Source organism: Dromaius novaehollandiae, chromosome 3 (genome assembly GCF_036370855.1).
Source record: "Dromaius novaehollandiae isolate bDroNov1 chromosome 3, bDroNov1.hap1, whole genome shotgun sequence".
NCBI classification, from domain to species: Eukaryota; Metazoa; Chordata; class Aves; order Casuariiformes; family Dromaiidae; genus Dromaius; species Dromaius novaehollandiae.
This window is the reverse complement of record NC_088100.1, coordinates 88,576,641-88,595,840: the sequence shown is the minus strand read 5'-3', so window position 1 is coordinate 88,595,840 and position 19,200 is coordinate 88,576,641. Positions and strand designations below refer to the sequence as shown.

At 39.7% G+C, this 19,200-nt stretch overlaps 1 protein-coding gene across 1 annotated transcript in view; it reads right to left on the bottom strand.

Annotated features, from left to right (window-relative positions):
• KIF26B (kinesin family member 26B) overlaps nt 1-19,200 on the bottom strand; it is a 311,723-nt gene that overhangs the window by 204,478 nt on the left and 88,045 nt on the right. The window contains exon 3 of the mRNA XM_026102604.2: nt 13,512-14,045. Within this exon, the coding sequence (XP_025958389.2) occupies nt 13,512-14,045 (534 nt within the window). The remainder of the gene's footprint in view (nt 1-13,511; nt 14,046-19,200) is intronic.

Here is a 19,200-nt window from a genome sequence, read left to right as displayed (position 1 = left end):
AGTGATGGCTCCAAGGAGTTTACATGATAAAATAAACTGGCAAAACACACTCCACTAAGGTCTAAAAATAAACAGTGATTAAAATTAGTGCAGGAACTGTTGGTTGATATTTCTTATAGGCAAACAGCAAGATTACATTAACTGGCCCACTGGGAATAAAACAGATTTATAATAGATTTAATTAAATGCACTTTAATGAAGTCCAAATACAACAACGACAAACAGGCTCATCATATGAAATGGTGCCTAAACTCTAGTAAACCATTCTGAACGGTAATAAACACTTTATGGTCATCTTCAGTTTTCATTTTGGCTTTCCACACTTTCACAAAGCATTTTTATTTGCTCATGAACCGGTTTGGATTTTTCCCCTTCAACTTGTTTACTCAATTTTGTGAAGTAAAAGTTTCAGAAGTTACTTTTACATCAGTTTTTGAAAGGAAGTCTCTATTTTACTTTAATTAATTTTTAATTGAGCTTCATGGGCTGAGTTTCTGCTCTATAATGACATGCCAAAAAAGGATCACTGACTAGAGGTCAGTGGAAGTGCAGTGATGCAATCTAATATAAATGAGAAAAAGAGTCTAACATGTGTCTCTTCACAAGGTGCCTTGTAGGCAATTCTAAGTCATTTTACACAGCTATTTATCCCAGGACAAAGGGAATATAAGATGGGCATGAACTAGTTCCAAATGGTATAGGACCATACCACATGCAGGATAAGGAAGAACCAAGCTTAAAACACTGTCCTAGAAATGCTGCTTAATATGTGTTCTTAGGAGAGAGGCTGGAACACTCCCCTTCTGTAATATTAGCTTTCAGAACTCAATGTATTCTGATTTTTCAAGTTGCTTAATGTCAGCAGCATGGCATATAATTACTAGAAGGAAAAGGCATGATGCTGGTCCATCATACCAGTGGCATGAACTTGATTTCAAATTGATTTCAGATCAGAATCTATCCAAAAATTTATCAGTAGTCCCCTGTGGAAGAACAGCAAAGGAGGCTTTCCTAGAGCAAAAAAAGAAGAAAAAGATGTTTATGTGCATGTATGCACACATCTGTGTAAATACACACCATGTGTGCACGCACAAAGAAATCAGACCAAAGGATGCCCAAAAGATCAGAAGTAGCATATATTTATGCATTAAAGCAAAAACTCAGGAGGTTACTGAATACTTCTCCAAATACCTTCCACCACTAAGCTGCTTTGCTTGCAATAGCCACAGTTACAGAAGCCATGGAAAATGGGTGAAGTACACCCCTATGACCTTCGCACAGGATCAGACCTGTGAAACATTCTTTTTTGCAGTGTCCCTTACAAAACATGGGTTTCAGGCACACCAGGTCCAGTCCTAGCTGACAAAAAACAGAAGAATATGAAAGATCCAAAAAAAAAAAAAAGTTTACAATGTCAAAGCCTGGTTTTTCAACAGAAGAGCAACAGAAGAGCATAACACGATATTCCCTATGAGCAAACAGAGCAATGTATACAGGATGACGGAATTTTAGCATTTGCTAAAACTACTTTGTATTATGAGTTAATGCAGAGTAAACAGCAAAGGAGATACCCCCTCGACTCAGATGCTTTTTGAAAGTATAAATTTCAATGATGCTAAAGTTAAAAACTTCAGAGGTCAACTTAAAACTTCCATAGTCTTGTCCCTTCCCAAGGGCATGCTTTCAAGTGAAACTCTCTAAAACAAAGCCCTTGTTTTCAAGTTTTTTCCTTTACCAAAAGCACAGTAGCAGCTTCTTGTAAACGGTCAAGTGTGTGAACTCTGTGCAGTTGATAAAAATGCCAGTTCAGGCCATATTTCAAGACAAAAAGTAATCAACCTCAATTTCATGAAGCTGACTTTGCAAGATATCTTTTGGCCATTCTCCTCTGTCTCTAAAGACTTTTCCAAGATTTTGTGAATCACTGTGTTTCATAATCCACTCTAATATTGTCTCTTCCAGGCAGTCATAGAAAAATCTAACTTTCAAATATGAGATGACGAGCTAGCCCTGTTACATTTTGTTCTGAGTGCAGGTATCAGAAAGAAAGGTCATTTTGTCAACTCTTCACAAACTGCAGAGCACCCATCTCAGGCACATTCTTCCATTTCCCTGTACATCTGCTTTTTCACATGTAAAGCATGGGAAAATAACATTTGCTTCCTTCAAATGTATTATAAGCTTCAGTTTTGATGCTGAAAGTATTTTAAGTCCTTCTGCAGGAATGGACTGTAAAGTATGCAAAAATATTATACAGTTACTGTTCCAGCTCTTTTTCAGCCTGGTTTATATTAGATATTTTCTAGCAGCATTTCATTTTTCCTCATCCAATCTCCATGCAATGTTTAAAAAAAAAATCTTGGAAACAAATTCTGGAATCAAGTAAGCACAGACTCTTCTCTGATAGTAGAGATACCGATACTGACAGGTCCTTTCACTTTCTGCAGTACCATCTGAGAATTCACCAAGAAATTACAAAGAGGCATTTCCACTAAATGTATTCAAATTAGGCACAAGGATAGTGGCAGCAATAGCATAAAGGCATTAAGCACAATCTTTTTTTCCTCTCAAATGATCTTACAAGGTCCATCAGATAAAGTGGGAGTCTGAACAGGTGCACGCGCGCGCACACACACACGCACACACAGAAACCTAGGTATAACAAGCCTCCAGTGTCATACTTCAAACCACCTTTACTGCAGTACATACCACACCAGGGATAAGGTGCTGTATTAGTCATATTCATTATATCACAAAATGCCTAGAGGCCCCAGGACTAATGGTTCCCTTTTACAATGCGGACAGTCCCTGCTTCAAAGACAAAGCATTGAGAGGGCAGGAAGAAGAGTCACAATATACAACTAAAGTCATTCAGCAGCAAATGGAAGAGCACTGAGCTTCAGTGATCTTATATGTGCACCTTATGCAGGTTATATAGCCCCTCTCTCAAGTCCCTTTCCAGAAATCTTGATCTTGTCCTAGCTGTCATCAGGCCAGGTGTCTACCTTTCACCTACTTTTATTTAAGTAGGAATAAATCTTGATAAGCTGGTCTCTGGCAGCATTTAAAGGGATCTTTACATGGGCTCTGAAGTACAAGACGACACTCAGGAAATAATCAGCACCACTACTAAATCCTGGCTGCAAATGGCACTTCCAGGCATTTAGGATTACAGAGGTGAAGTCCCTTGTGCTTACTGACTAGGTAAGAGAATAATGCAACTGATAACACAAGAACGAGGTTTTTTTCTCCAGAGCACTCACTTACACGAAAACAACTTGACCACAGCACTTACACCTTAAAAAAATAAAAAATAAAAAAAAAAATAAAAAGATTAGTTTTAGGACACTGATGTTAACATAATTTGTCAGGGAGGCCTGGCAGTCAGGAACCCTTAGCTGTACTGTTCTCTTAAGTCAGCTGAATAGTAGCTGGTTATATTTTTCACTGAACAGGACAAATGATGATAGGTTTGATTTACACTACTTCAACAAAAAAAAAAAAAAAAAAAGAAAAAAAAGAAAAACCCAAACCTTGCGAACTAGGCCCCAATTCAACTTGCATAACATTGCAAGGTCTTCACAGTGACTTCCACAGAAGCTGGGCTAAAACGCAGACACGGCTTTATGAGCACATGTGCCTTCTGAGTCCTGTGATCACTGCCATGATACATCCGTATGGCACAACTGAGGATTACACCACATTCATCTTTTACTTCCTGCACATTGGCAGTGAAACTCTCACAAAGTCTTCAGCTATCAGAGAAACTGATCACTTCAGAACTGATGATATCACACTGTTATACATTTTCTTTCAATGTATTGTGTATAACTTCTTTCCATAACACTTGAGTTAATTTCCATCTTCTATGCTGCACTGCAGTAATTGACAACATATACAGGAATAAAACACCCTAAGGCTGTCTGTAGTCATAGTTTGTGTTTAAATCCTGCAACACTACCTAGCTCTAGTGGCCTAAGACACATCAGGAAGAAAGCAAAGCAATAAAAAAAAAAAAAACTTGAAATTTTCCTTCTCAGACCTGCTTGTATCTTGAGACTACTGCAAAGACGGAAAAGTTGAATACTTCCCTCTGCAAAAGGCATAGTAGCCAACAGTCCCTCCCTGTACTTTTAGCGGCATCATACTGCCCTTTGACACAAACAAACATTTTCGTTGCTAGCACTCCTCCAAACTGTTTGCCCTGCTACCCACAACTGTACACGCTGACCTGACCAAAACTATCTGAGTGAGGCCAGAAAGGAAAGCAGGATAGGAAGACATCAACAGTGATTCCTTTATCAAAATGGAGGATTCACTAGGAACCTTTTTTTCCTCTAATTCTTGAGGAAAAACACTTGGGGGGGGGGGGAATGAGTCTCAGACTGACCCATAATTATCTATACATCTATTGGCTAAATTCCTCTCTCTTACGGAGAGAACAATATCACTCCATATGCTTTATAATAGAGATCTCTTTTGCAAAATTTTGCGTAACTCAGCTTTTATTAATAGCCTAGACCTTCTCAAGAACTGATAGTGCAGCAAATGGTGTAAAGGAAATGCAGAATTCACATTGCAGCAGTATAATTATCCAATGAGAAACCAAACTGCACTCAATTTAGGTCAATGGAGCCACAATGAAGTCAGAGGAGCAGAAGTGATTTCATCAAGTATTCTAAACTTTAATTCTTCTTCTATTTTTCCTGTTAGCCAAAAGCTTGTGCATATATTTAGCCAGATATTTAACAGATACATGAATATGACACATTCACAAATTCAAAAAGAATCAAACAATTTGAAATAAAGCACACCTACAACAGAAGATGTATTTGATTCAAAGCACTGTCACAACAAAAACACTTCACTTGCGATCCTGTCTACACAGCTGATACCCTGCACTGGTTGCAGCTCAGTCACTGAACATTCACATCTATCAGACAGACATGAGACTTTTTTTGTCCTATAAAACCAAGGTCCTCAGATACCATCAGAATGAGTGATGGCAATTAGTGTGCTCCCTTACAAGGGAGTTACAGAGGTTCCTGCTGAGATTTCCTATTGACATTAAGCCCAAGAAGCACAGACCAACCCCTTAGAAGAGGACAGCTCATTACCCTCCATTCCCCTTGAACCTTTGGAGCAGTTCCGAGTTCAGCTTGATAGGTTAGGTGGGTCTGAAAGGTGAAGTAATAGTCTCATTCTTCCTCAGAGCAGACTGAATTTTAAGAAATGGTTTCATTAACCGGTAGTGGCTTTTCCTCACCTCTAGATATGTGCAGCCCTTCCTTACTCTCCAGAAAATACCAAGCAGGTCCAAAGCTCAAAAACTGCTGGATGATCAGCCTTCTGCTTTCATTTGTCAAGAGATGCACCTGCAACAGACTCTTCAGGTATGGGTGTGCAGAGGAAGCCAGCCTCCCCCTCCACCAGCCCAAAGGGAAGTTAAGCCCCCCTGAGTGCAGCACACCAGATTCATTCCCATCACCACAGCTGTCCTCACATTCTGGTTGATCAGATATTACAGGGTTGACCTTCATCTCATTTTTGTTTGTTTTACACTGTTCTAACCATGCCAACTGCAAAGCAATTATCCTGGTGTGAGAGAAAAGAGAGTCTAGCCCTGCAAGAAGCTCATCTGACAACACCCATCTCTCAAGTGGAATACAAAGAAACAACCAAACACTAACTCGAATCCACTGAATTAAAAGAGTTGTCCCAACAGAGAATTTGATACCCCATTTCTGAGGCCATTTCAGAAACATTTTACAGAAAAGAAAATAATGGTTTTACATGATAGCTCTATGGAACTACATTTCAAAGTAACATCAGCCTCCAGCTATTTATTCCTTACTTCACAAAAGCATAGCATAGCATGCTTATGAAAAAGGCTTTGTCAGTTTATTTTTTTGCATAGTAATGTCATTCCTCATATTTTAAAGCCTCACTCTTCTTTTAAGCAAAATCATAGGTTAGAATGGGATTTCACTAAAAGAAAACTATATATATATAAAAAAAAAATCTTCCTAAATTTAATCTTAATTCTAAGGCTCCTTTACGTAAAGCAATGTAAAAAAACTAAACAGCTCAGTCAAGGAGACAACACATTGATGTGTGTCTTCTTTGAGTGGTACCTTTTGGAAATCTAAAGCAAAAATCCTAAAAGTTTGCTTTCTCATTATTTCCTCATCCCTCCTCCCTTCCACACCTTAGTTAGAAGGAGTTACCTTTGATTTTGCACAAACACATCTATTTTCTCTCTTCTTGTAACAGATGTGAAAAATAGCAAGATGCAGGAGGCATACCAGCCGCAGGACTGAATCTTTATGAAGCTTTAAAGATGAACATGTTGCTCGAATAGATGAGACAACCCAATAAAGTTTTTACAGGCCGTGGTTCTTCACACACTTAAAAAAGAAATTGGGGGGAAAAAAAATCTGAAATGTACAATAGTTACTTTGAGCTCTGGCAACATTGTAGAAACCCTGCTGGAAAAGTACTCGGCACTAATCTGTTTATTACAGGCCTCCATCCAAAACACAGCACTAGTTATCTGGTGTCATCTGGTGTTTATCCTTCACCAAGTTCAGATGTTAATCTAGGCTCTCTCTCCAGCTGCCACTCAAGGGCCACTTTCAGAACAGAGGGACAGAGTCTAAGAGCTGACAAAGTACATCAGTCCCCTTCTCCCAGTCAGCCCAGGTACTTGTACTGGAACACTTCAGTGGCAGCTTTAGGAATTCAAGTCCTTACCTATATATTGCATTATTAAAGGAAGTCTTCTCCGTAGAGTATCAGTTACCAGTTGCCTTATGCCATGTGGGAATTTATCCTTTTTTTTTTTCCTGTCCTACCTAATATCAGAAAGAGCGTATCTTATTGCCCATATAAACACCTAATCCTTTTATGAATTCTTGTAAGCTCTTGGCCTCAATACTATTTCCATGGTAATGAGTTCCACAGAACTGCACATTGCATGAAAAGTATATTCCCTCTTCTCACTTTCAATTTGGCTATCTTAACTTTTGAATCTCTATGTTCTTGAATTATAAAATAAAGTATAAGTAGAAGCTGATTTGTTTTCTCCCTGACTTTCTGCCACCTTATTCACAATGTGGAAAACAAAGGGACAATTTCCTGTTGATGCATCATTTTGTCCTCTCCCTCTCTCCATCCCATCTCTGTATAATTTTTCCCACTGTTAAATCATATCTCCTCTCAGTTCATACTTCAGTGATGCAAGCATTCAGCATAGCTATTATTTCAGAAAAGAAACTGGTCTCACATGTGGACAAAATCCTTAAGCTACAGAGCAGGGGAGGAAACCAAGACTTCAAATCCTCACTAATTGTGATCTTTTGGCTTTTGCTAATTTAGAGGATTAACTCACTCTACTTCTTCTTCACATCACAGCTGAGTCATGGGGTTTTCATACTCATAGGATAAGCCTACTTAGCTCTTTTCAATCCATGGGATACCCTTTACCTCTTACTTCCCTTGGTCACCCCTGTACCATGAAGGGGAAAAGTAATGATTATTAAGCCATGCATAAAAATGCCGTCAGAGATCAAATCACACCAGAATAATGCAATCCCCCCCAAACATGAAGAAAAAAGAAAAAAAAACCACTCTCCTTCAGTTAGCATGGACTTCCATTTCCCCTCTTGATGACAGCAGAGAATCAGTGTACAACTATACTGTCACTTGGGGGGGGGGGGGGGGGGGGATGGAAGAATGAAATGCAAACAGCCAGCTCCTATAACACATGAATTGAATGACCAAATGATCAACACAAAATGTCAGCTGATGACATACAGTGACTTTAGTAGAGTCATATCCAATTATTAGAGATGTGGTTTAAAAAGGCTTTTAGTCAGAAGAAAGCTATTTCAGAGATAATAACAAATGCATGAAGGATGTGGGTAGGAGAGATAATTAGGTGGGGATATTAATCTCAATGCCAATGAATTTGTTTGACAAACTGTTCCTTGGTCCAGGCAGACAAAGCTAGGAAATAAAATTCCTGCACTTTCAGTCTATGTTCTCAGTACAGAGTTACTTTATTCTTAAAATCAAAATGAAGAAATAATCAGTGCAGAAATTTGCACGCATTTGTTCAGCATCATCATTTATGAGCTTGCAGTAATGGGAACCAATAATGTTTTCTACTTTGTTCAGGGACCCATCACACTCCAATTTAGATGTCAGGTGTTCAGAGACTGCACTGCTATTAAAACATGAGCCATACAAAAAATTCTGGACCAAAACCTAATGGCATACAGGTATTTTGCCTGCATTAGGTATCTTACACCGACTCCTATGTGATCACATAAAAACATGGTACTAGAAGAGACAGTATGCAAATCTTCTTTTCCTTTGTTGTTAAGACACTTTAGCAAAATAGGTCTGGCTCTAGGAAGCATGCAATATTTATAGAAGACACCTGTTAGTCTGCAGATGGAGCAACTAACATGATTTCTGTACCTTGCATTATATGCTTTAGAAGCTACTTAAATTACTCTGGCACTGTTGCAGGAATCATTAACATTTTAGCTTTATCTGCCTGAACACTTTAAGAAGCAACAGCAGCAGCAGCAAATGGAACAGAAATAAATTAGAAGAAACTTGGAAAAAAACTTGGAATCAAAATCCTGGATATTAATATCCCACACACAGGCTTTGGCTCTGTATCTGAACTCTCCATCTTGTGCCCAACACTAATCATTACCAGTTTCTTTTAAAAAGGCTATGCCTGAAAGAACTGATGTGTTATGAGACAGCTGTGACCTAAGTAAACTCCAAACAAACCATTCATCACTGCAGAACTCCAGAACAAGCTGATACTTTCTCAGGGAACAGTGTTCTTCTAAACACACATTATACATAAAGAGGAAACAGAAAGTACATACTGTAGGCTTTCATCAATTGTATACAAACAAAGCCTTTGATAACTCTCTGAATAAGCTTGGGATCATTATGCCTGGGGCCAAGGGGCTCTCAGTAGTTTAAGATCTCCTTTTCCAAACTTTCGGTCAGAGGGGTCTTTTCAAGCACCGTGGAGAAAGGAATACTTTTTCCCTGACTAGCATTATGATCACAATACCTTTACTCAAATCCTGACATGCAGTGTCTTCTTCAGCACCAAATTCAAACTTCACAACCTTAGGGCATACGAGGGCAGTGTGTCCCACCCCTACTTTGCTGTTACTCATCTTGCCCTTTCATGGCCCATCTTGTGCCTGGAACAGCTGGCCTTCTCACCTTTTCTTGTTTTCTCTCACCTTCCTGTCACTCGAATATACCAAGCTGAACTAATATGCTGTATTGATTTCTTTTTCTTAAGTAATCTACTTAAAATATAAAGACATGGAAAGATTCATCTGCAGAACCAGGAAGGGAACTACAGGTGGGTCCAGGGACCAAGAAAATGCCCTCCATTTAAGTTCTGCAGTTCACACCACAATGCAGTTAGGGATATGCTTTTCCTTTAGAGGCATATCAACATGGGAGAACTATTCACAGTTAATTTATATTAAAGGGAGTGTCAGTTCTAAGGAGGAACAACTATGCCTAAATAATGGAATGCTCTTATTCCAGAATAAGTGTTTTAGTGCAGCCAGCTTAATCCAGTCACCTATTTTCAACTCATTTCTCTTTGAAAGTTGACCCTAAATCAGTCTGAACTAATAATGACCCAAATCTATCTCATTCTTTAACGTGGTGTTTTTGTTTTGACTACTTTGGCAGCTTTGGATAACAAAGTAATAAAAATTTTATGCACTCAATTTAGTATCAAGTTCTTCATAAAAATGAGGAAGAGCAATTATTTTATCAAGATATTTAGACTTCATAGCTCCTACATTAGTACCCCAGGTCTAAAGGTTTCTTGTTCTTTAAAAGTATTATGTGACAATTGGTAAGCAACAGAAATGTACTCAACACTGATATGCTGTAAGGCATATTAGCAGCTGTACAAATAATTAGAGCCCTTCTCAGGTAAAACCTCACCAATTTCACTCAGTTTTCTCCTGAGTAGCAAAAGCGTGAAATCCCTCTGAGTGGACAAGAGACCAGTGAAAGCCTTTACAAATGTTAAAACAAAAGTTATATCCCCAGGGAATACAAATGCTACCTGCTGGTGACTGAAAGAGTGCGATTTTCAGACTTCCATTAAATTCTGCTGGATTTTGGCTGGTATTTTCCTATATGCATTCAACAGAAATGTGTCACTTTTCCCCTAACCAAGTAACCATGGCAGCACTTGAATGTTGGTAAGAGGGTTTTAGTGGGGCATGCTTTTTTCCTTCAAAATAATTTTAAAAAGCTTCATCAACCCAATTCCCTTTCCCTGCCGCTGATTCCTCATTCTGCAAGAGAACCATTTACCAGAAAACTTGAGATACCAACGTTCAATCAGGATTTTTGATTCAGCCCCTTACAGAAAACAAGGTCAGCTGTTCCTCCTTACCTCAAGGCAGGACCAGTTGTGCCTAAACAATTCTTAGAAGTTATTTCTCTATTTTATTCATAGGAGACTTCAATGATGAGTTCCCATAACATCTCCAGGTAGTTTAGGTTAGTGTGGATTGTCCATATCAATAGAAAGGTTCTTTTATGTCTGACATACATCTCCAGTTAAAGACAGGATTACTTTTTCCAACTTTTAGGCTGTAAACATACAGTAAACTACTAAGTCTGGTAGCATACAAATTTTTTTCGTAACTAAAACAAGCATGTTTTAGTTACTCCTGGTAGCAATTACTTACTCTTTTTGCAAAAAATAGTGGACTAATAGGATCTCATTTTAGATTCACTCTACACTACTGCAGCAGCACATCACAACAGTCATTTTGTATCTATTTATTTTCATCAGAACTGAAACACAAGCAGCAATTCATTCCCCATAACAAGGCTCTGGATTTAGGCACTCTGAAGGGGAAGAGTCTAAGAAGGGAGCAACATCCTAGAAATGAAGGATATTTCTTGGTGCCTAAAATGGCTGAGAGTCAATTCTAAGCCATGGAATGGCACTTCCAAACTAGTATTTTCTCTTTTTTATTTTATTTCAGGAAGAAAATAAGGTCACTTTTCAACCATTTCTGCCAAGTTATCTAGACTGTCTAACAAAAGCTAATTTACAATGAGGGGGGTCTACAACAGGCACCATTAAGTCTAGAGCCATGAGACTGACTTCTCCCTGGACATCAATCTGAAAAATTATGATGTAGAAGGGCACTGTACCTCTGTGTGAAATGTAATGCTTTTTATTCCAAGAAATTCTTTTCTATTCCAGTTAGCTAATGCATAGTGAGGCTTTTCTAATCACTGTTCTTAAGGGAAAGCAAGAAAATTTAATTAATATATAGACATTCTAAAGCCAATAGCCAGCACCTCTTTTTCTTTTTTAAATTCACCTTTAAGTCAAGAAAAACAGGGTTCCAATTAAGCCGAGATAACTGATATATCTTCCTAGTGCTCTTCCCCAGCAGGGTTTTGTAACCATAACAATAAGTGCTTAATGAAAATACATTTACATGGGAGAGAAAGATCTAAAACAGTCTGAATATATGTAGTAAATAAGATTTGTTTTCTGCACACGAAAGAAGAAAAAGGAATGCTTGCATTTCCCTATTTCAAAATATAAAGAAATGACTTTTCAAAGTTATTCTTACCTGATTAACTCTCAGTATGATACAGATACTATATAACCAAATGCTAAAATTCTTTAGAAGCATCAAAAGACAAAAGTTACCATTATTATTCCCTGATTGGATGATTAAACATGACCTTTGATTAAAGTGAGAATTTCAACATTTGAAGGTTAAACTTAAAGTGTATATAAAACTTACTGTCAAACAACAGTCCACCACAGACCAGGGCTGTTCTTTATTGGGGGGCTGGAGGGGCAGAGAGGGGTATTTTGTTTTGACTCTACTAGCAGAGTCCAACTACCATCTTTTCTATTTCAAGGTTATCAAAAGGGGAGGAAAAAGGTAGGTAACAGTCCTTAAGCTAACTGGAGCCAAACTACAGGATCAGACAAGAAAGCTCTGAATATTAGATTTTTCTTAGTGAATATTTTTAAGTTTAAATGAACCATCCAGGAACACTCAACATTATCAAAAGATAAACACATTTTCATAGAAGATGAGCCCAAAGGATTATGAATGCAATAAAACTGAAGTCATTTGCCTAATACAAATACTAATTATTCAGGGTTTTTTTAATGTGCATTCTTTGCTCAGGTTATTTTGGGGTTTGTGGGTTTGGTGGGTTTTTTTGTTTTTTTTTTTTTTTGATAAAACTTAGATCAGATGGTTTTTTTCTTACATCAAACTAAGATCACATACTGACCTGCCCAAATGGGATTCAGGTTCACTAGAGCATAGATCCCACAAAACTGCGTCACATATTTTCCAGGTCGTCTTTGGTGCATGACAATATCTTAATGCTTATGAACAACCTTGCTTTTTTCTGGCTGTAAGTTTGGTTGCTCTCATACCAATAAATGTTTAATATTAATTTAGGAACCTATCTTGCAAGCTGTTCATAACTTGGCAGGAAGACTGACTTCCAAAAATATTTATGTGCCTTAGGAAGCCAACAGGGATGCTAGGAGAACTTGAAAAGAATAGACTTATTTTGCAATCTTTCTGTGCTTGGGCATTCTGAAAATCCCACCATCTGCAAGTAAGACCCTTGAAAAGCCTACCCCCTGTCACAAGAACCCCTTCTCTGTGAGTTGATGTGAAAGGACTCTGTTATGGGTGTGGATGCAAAAAGAGTTACCAGAAAACAGCAGGGAAAAGATGGGGAAAAAGTAGTATATGAAAGTCTCCAAAAAACTGGTGAGCTCTGGAGACTAATGGTCCAGTTGAATCCATGAGAATCGATAAAATCAGAACACCAGGAGGCAGGTGAATTGGCAGAAGGCCACCAGCACAAACTAGCATCGATAAGAGGGTAAGTAACTTGGACTACATCCAAGAAGGTGGTGGCTGCTTTAAGTAGACATAGACTGTAGGATTCATATGCACTTGATGAAACAAAGGACCCTCCAGGTACTTCCTGAATACCTACCTAGAAGCCACTAGCGCACCAGTACAACCTTCCACTTTGGAGTAAAAAGCTGCAATTGCCCTCTCAGCTGTTGCTCCAACCAGGTATTAGCAGCAAGAGTGTACATGTGTGGGTACATGTGTATGCATGTGAACTGTGTGAGGGAGAATATACTGTGTGGCTAGTCATCTGCTTTTAATAACAGCAGCTCAGTTCTATGATCAGTAACGGGTGAATTAATAAAAGGTGTTCTAATAAGTATTGGTTGTGATCTGCGTCTCCCCCAACTCATTCCTCGATCAGGGAAAAGGGAATTTACAGCAGCCCTCGTCCTGATGCTCACTATGCAAATGGTTCTATTTCTCGCCAATAGCAGCAAGCAGTGTTAACTTGCCCTTCAAGTTTCTAAGGGAATAAGGAGGAGCATGGCTTTTTTATTTTAAATTACTTACTTGGTAAGGATATAGAGTGACGCCATTCGTTCTTGACAAAGACCAGGTGCCGTCAAGGTATTGATGAGCCTGGATAGCCATAGAGTTGAGAACATTACCATTGCTGGGGCTGGTGGCCATTTGAAAGCTGACCTTGGCTTGGTGTCCAGGAGAGCCATTTTTCTTCTCCACCCCATTGACAATTCCCAGACTGTTGGGTTTCCCACTATGCTTGTTGGCCACAAAGCCTGTATAATTAGATGTAGCATAAGAAGCAGGCATGTATGCCCAGTCCCTGGGCTGCAGGCTGCCCATGTGCCGGGAGCCCACTAACGTGGGGATATTGGAGAGAGGCGGAGGGGAGCCTGGCAAGGCATCGTAATGTTCGGAGTTGGCAGCGTGCTCTAATGTCAGCACCATCTGAATGGCCTCTTGCTTCAGCTGGTTCAGGTGGGTGGCACAAACATCACATCTGTTGTCCTTCTCGTTCCATGCCTTCCGAATGGTATTGGGAACTTGGAGTTTGTCATGAATCATCGAAGAGAAGCCTGGGTCCTAAAAATCAAACAGAGAAGGGAGGGGGACAGGAGAGAAATATTTAACCATGGTCACTGCAGTGAAACATAACTACTACTGATTGTGCATTTCAAAAGCCAATTTAAGAGATAAGCTTAGAATGCAAACAAAGGCCATTAGACGCAGTCAATGTATGCCAGCAACAGAGTTAGATGAAAATGAGAAACTATATTGTGTTGGGAAGAAAAACTTCTTTTACTTTTACTGATAAATGGCAAATATTATAATTCCACTGCAAGCTTCAATGCATGGCAGAGAGAATGAATTAACCTGCTTCACCCCAGTGCACCTAATTTCTGGCTTGAATGAAATTACTCTTAGTTACACAGTGAGATCAAGAGCAACTCCACTAAAATCAGTGTGCTTGTAGCAAGGTTCACAATCTATCTACTCATCAGCATCGGCCTTTGGTACCAAGAAAACCCAGGATATGCTCTGCAACAAAAATGCAAAATTTCAAAGTCTGCTTATAAAGAAAAAATGGAAAACAAGAACATCATCACTCTCCCAAAATCCTTTTCAGAATTCAAAACAGGTGAATATTTGATAAAATTTTCAAAAGCTTTTCAGCATTTCATTTACCAGTGTTTTTCAGCCAGAAAACCATCATTTCTGTTAACAGAATATTCTACCTGTCTTTTCGGTATTTACTAATAGCATAAAATAAAACCATAACATTATTTAGAAAATATAACACGTATAGGATCAGCAATTTGTAAGGAACAATTTTGTTCTTGAAAGGTGTCTTGATCACGTGATCAGATTTAAAACCTCCTGTCTCGCACAGAATTACCCTACCATATCCTAGCTTACCTCACAGGCAGATCTCTTGGTATCAATGGTGCTCTACACAAAGAAAGACACCACCCAATCTGACTACAGTCACTGAATGTTGGCCCTGACTGCACAGTGCTTCAGGAAGCTGTGAAGCCTAACAGCAGCCTTAGCAGGGGCTTATCACCAAACTTGCCCAGTTCTTACAATATCAGGCAGTTTTACAAATGCAAAGCAACAGTATTTGTGTAGCACATACAGCAAACCATTACAGCTATGTGATGGAAACTAACACTTCTTATGTAGTAGTCTGGGTTTCTCTCTCTCTCTGCACAAAAACAGCAGAGGTTTAGACCTGCAATGCTAGAAAGTGGTGTGTATTTGAGGGGGGGGGGGGGGCGAGGGAATACAGAGATAAATATGTAGGGTGTGTGGGTGTGTGCACATGTACACACACACATACTTCCATGAAAGGGTAGGTAAGCATACGCAAGCAAATAAAGCTTCATACACAATTAACTGGTAATGGAAATATCAAAGAGACAGGCTTATGCTTTTTCAGGCCTGTCTGCACAGGCTTCACCTTCCCCTCCTTAAGTTTTGGATACTTACTGGTGGCTTTTATGTTATGACTACCCAAATATGATCTATGCTCAGTAGTACCAATGGAGTCTTTATTTTTATCTTTTTTCTTCTCTGAGGCTTTACCAGCTTCAGAACCAAAGTGAAATCAGACTGGAAGAGTGTGTGTGGGGCGGGGGGGGGGGGGGGGGGGGCGGAATCACAAATGGACACCACCTTTATCAAGTAATTTGATGAACCCCATCCAAGACAGACAAATATCATGTCTTGATAGTATGGCTGTGCTGGGAAAGAATGGGTAGGGGGTATAATATAAGAAGGGAGAGAATTCACTGCTAGAGGGTCATATTCATTATGATCCATCTTTATTATATACTCAAGCATTTTATTTTCACTGTTTAACTACCGTGAACAGCTCCTCAGCATGCAGTGATTAATTGATTCATAAATCATGGTGCCTCTTTACACACAGCAGCAAAGGAGCAGTTGTAGCCCCAGAAGCCCAGGAGAGTCATATAAGCTGATGGGAAATAACAGGAGGCTGAGATCTGATCAAGCCTCAAGCTGGTCATTCCTATCGTGGGCACCCAGGGGGTCAGAGCGGCACAGTGTGCCACAAAGGCAGGAACTGGATTCTACATCAACCCTCCCCCCGTAACCTCAGGAAAAGGGACAGGTGGGAATCGGGGGGGAATTAACAAGAGGCAAAGATGTCAAATCTCATTTTCCACCCCAGACCATAACTAGGTCAACAGATCATATCAAATATAGGCACCCCATCCATGATGCCAGGTATGCAGGGAGAGGACTCTCTACCTTTCCCGTAGTGCACTAGACAAAAGCTATCTACACAGCTGAAGGGAGGTGCAAGTCTTATTTCCAAGCTGTTCCACATCAGTCCCAGAAAAATCCTTGCCAGCTCCTCCTTCAGCTAGCTAATGCCACAGAGCTGGTTGTTGTTCTTTGAAAGCTAACTTCCCTTAGGCGACTGGGCTTGAACCCAGGTAATTATATACAACATTCAGATCCAGCAGCAATTCAACATGAAAATTCCTGGATACTATGATAAATATTCCAAGGAAATAAAGCCTTTCCTAAAGTAAGCAAATGTCAGCATGATATAAATATTCAAGTAGCACACCAGCTTTAAGGAGTGCTGGACAGCAGTGAATTCAGCTTCATCTCAGTGTTAAAACAAACATCAGATCATTCTCTGATACAACAATAAACACAGAGAGAGAAGAAGGAAGACTGTTCCTCCTCAGGGGTAGGAAAGAGGAAAACAGACACAACCTGAATTGATTGCTCCTATGAATGGCCCTACTAATCTATCAGACTCCACTAGATGGATAGTTCAACACTGGATCCAAGTCTGGAGTATGAAACAGAAAAGCCTACAGGACAGCAAATAAATTAGAAGAAACCTCAGGCCCCAGAGACATTAGTCACATTTTGTTCTTAAAACAAATCTATCTTTAAACTGATAGAGCCCAAAAGGGAATTTTTATCCTGCACTGGGAAGCTCCACTGTGATTTCATGGAAGAATTGGCTGACAGACTTTCAACGCATCTAGCAGGAAGGAGGCCAGAGCTGGACAGTTGCGACACCCTCATTTGAATAACAGAGAAATGCAGCCACATGACAATTTAGTATTTCATCTGCAAGCAATCATCTGCACACCTTCCCCTGGGAAATGTGCATTAGTTCAATAAACAGTATCTTGTCCCATAGGTCTATATGAAATAGTGATGGGGAAGCCTCAATGGATAAGCAGTTTGTGCTAGCTGCACTGAGCAGCAAGACTTGGAAAGGTTATACTCACTACTGAAATTTGTGAGGTCTGAGAAACTCCACATTAAATCTCATGAGAATAGATTTGCTTGTGAAATCTGAGGTTGACGCTGGAAATACCGTTTATATTTTGGCACTCATTTCCAGCCCTGACAGAACAAACTCCAGTAATAGTGAAAACTGAAACAGAACTTTGAAAATCACAAAAGTTTGGTTCGAGTTCAGGGCAAAGGTTCACGATGGTTTCTCTTGTTGCTGTAAGGGTTCACCCATCTTTAGTATAAACAGCATTACTATAAACTTCTATTCCTAAAATAAACAAGTGAAGGCATGTGAGAGGTCTGAAAGCTTCAGGAGATCACTCACGACAAAGACTGTAGTGCAAATGAACAAGCCAGGCTGTGAGCTAAACTGAGTGCCCACTGAGCTTCACTGTAAGAAGCATTTTCACATTACTTTTGAGTTTTCAAACTCAAGTAAATACTAATTCCAGCTATGTTTGTGTGTTCATCTTATCCACTGCGATCAGCTATTAACTAACCCCTACAGTCTAAAGACCTGAACTAAAAACTCAGAAGAGGGAAGGAAGCATTGCTTTTTAGCAGACCCATCACAGACAGAGAGCTATCAGGGACGCTGAGGAGTTCTTACTTTACGCAGTGAGAATGCACCCAGCGAAGAGGCACTGGTGAACCACCCCTGCAGTTCACAGCCAGCTGTGTGAGGGTAAAGGTAGTTCTGACCTCATGGAGCAGGGGAGAGCCACACAACTGTGTGATCACCTAAAATAATGCAGAAGCATCCTCTTCTCTTTTATTTAGCCCCCCTTTACACATCTGCACCTTGCTGTATGATTTTGGCAGTGCTTTAATTCCATCACTAAGAAAGCAGCCCACAAGCAGAATACGCCTTTCCCTCTTGCTACTGAGCTTGGTGCCCCTCTCCCTCAACAGAGAAAGCAAAGGACAGCTTTCAACATGAAGCACACTGTTGCACTTGTGCACTTGCACAAAGCTCACAGGGAGACATGATGCAAGCAGACAGAGCTCCTTGGTTAGAGAGAGGGATGGGCAAAAACCAGGATGAGCTACTTGCACTTTCACTTATGTGGAACCTAGCTGATCATACAAATATCTCATACGCATCCTACCTTTTTGCACACATATAGCAGGCAGACACTAATATAGGATATGCAGTTGTGCACAAAATCTTTAAAAGCATTTGATTCAGTCACGTATAGTCTACAAGTTAGACACTGTAATCTTAGATCATTAGGCTACTTCATAGAAAACTCAACTTTACAAGCAATCCAAAGACCTTCCACCAAGTTGTGTTCTTCACTGCTCTTCAGGGAGAAAAGCAGCAGTCGGCACTGGTTAGATCACAGAGGTCAGCTTCTGCTTGGAGATGCTCACAGAAGTCTCACAGATTTCTTTGGTTTCTGAAAGGGTCCAGGCAGCAATGACTGCTTGTATGTAATCCATCACACAAGGCAATGGGAGGAGAGGAAAGCAATGATCAGTTCTGCCCTGGAAGAAGTGCGTTTTTCAGACTCTCGCTCTCCACAGGCAGAAAGTAAAAGAACTAATTAAGAAACATTAGTGGGAGGGAAGCCTTAACTCTGACAAAAAGCACATGTTTTCCATGACTGTGCAAACATCTCTGCTCCAAACACGATCCTGCTAGGCCGTGGTTGGTCCCTGCTCAAAAAATGTCATCTCTACTGTTCACTTTTACCTCTTGAGGGTGTACTTTCTAGCTCAAAAAAGTTATACTTGTAAATTTACTTTCCAGAGACACATGAGCTACTTTCCAAATGCCTCTGTACCCTAACTTAAACATATTGCATCTTCTAAGGCTACATTTCAGAGATTTGCTGGTTTTAGCATTCCAGAGCCCCAGCAGTTGAAAAACAGCTTCTCACTGTTACAATGGCACCACTTCTGTTAAAGCCAAAGAGTGTCCAAATAAACTGAAGTCAATGGG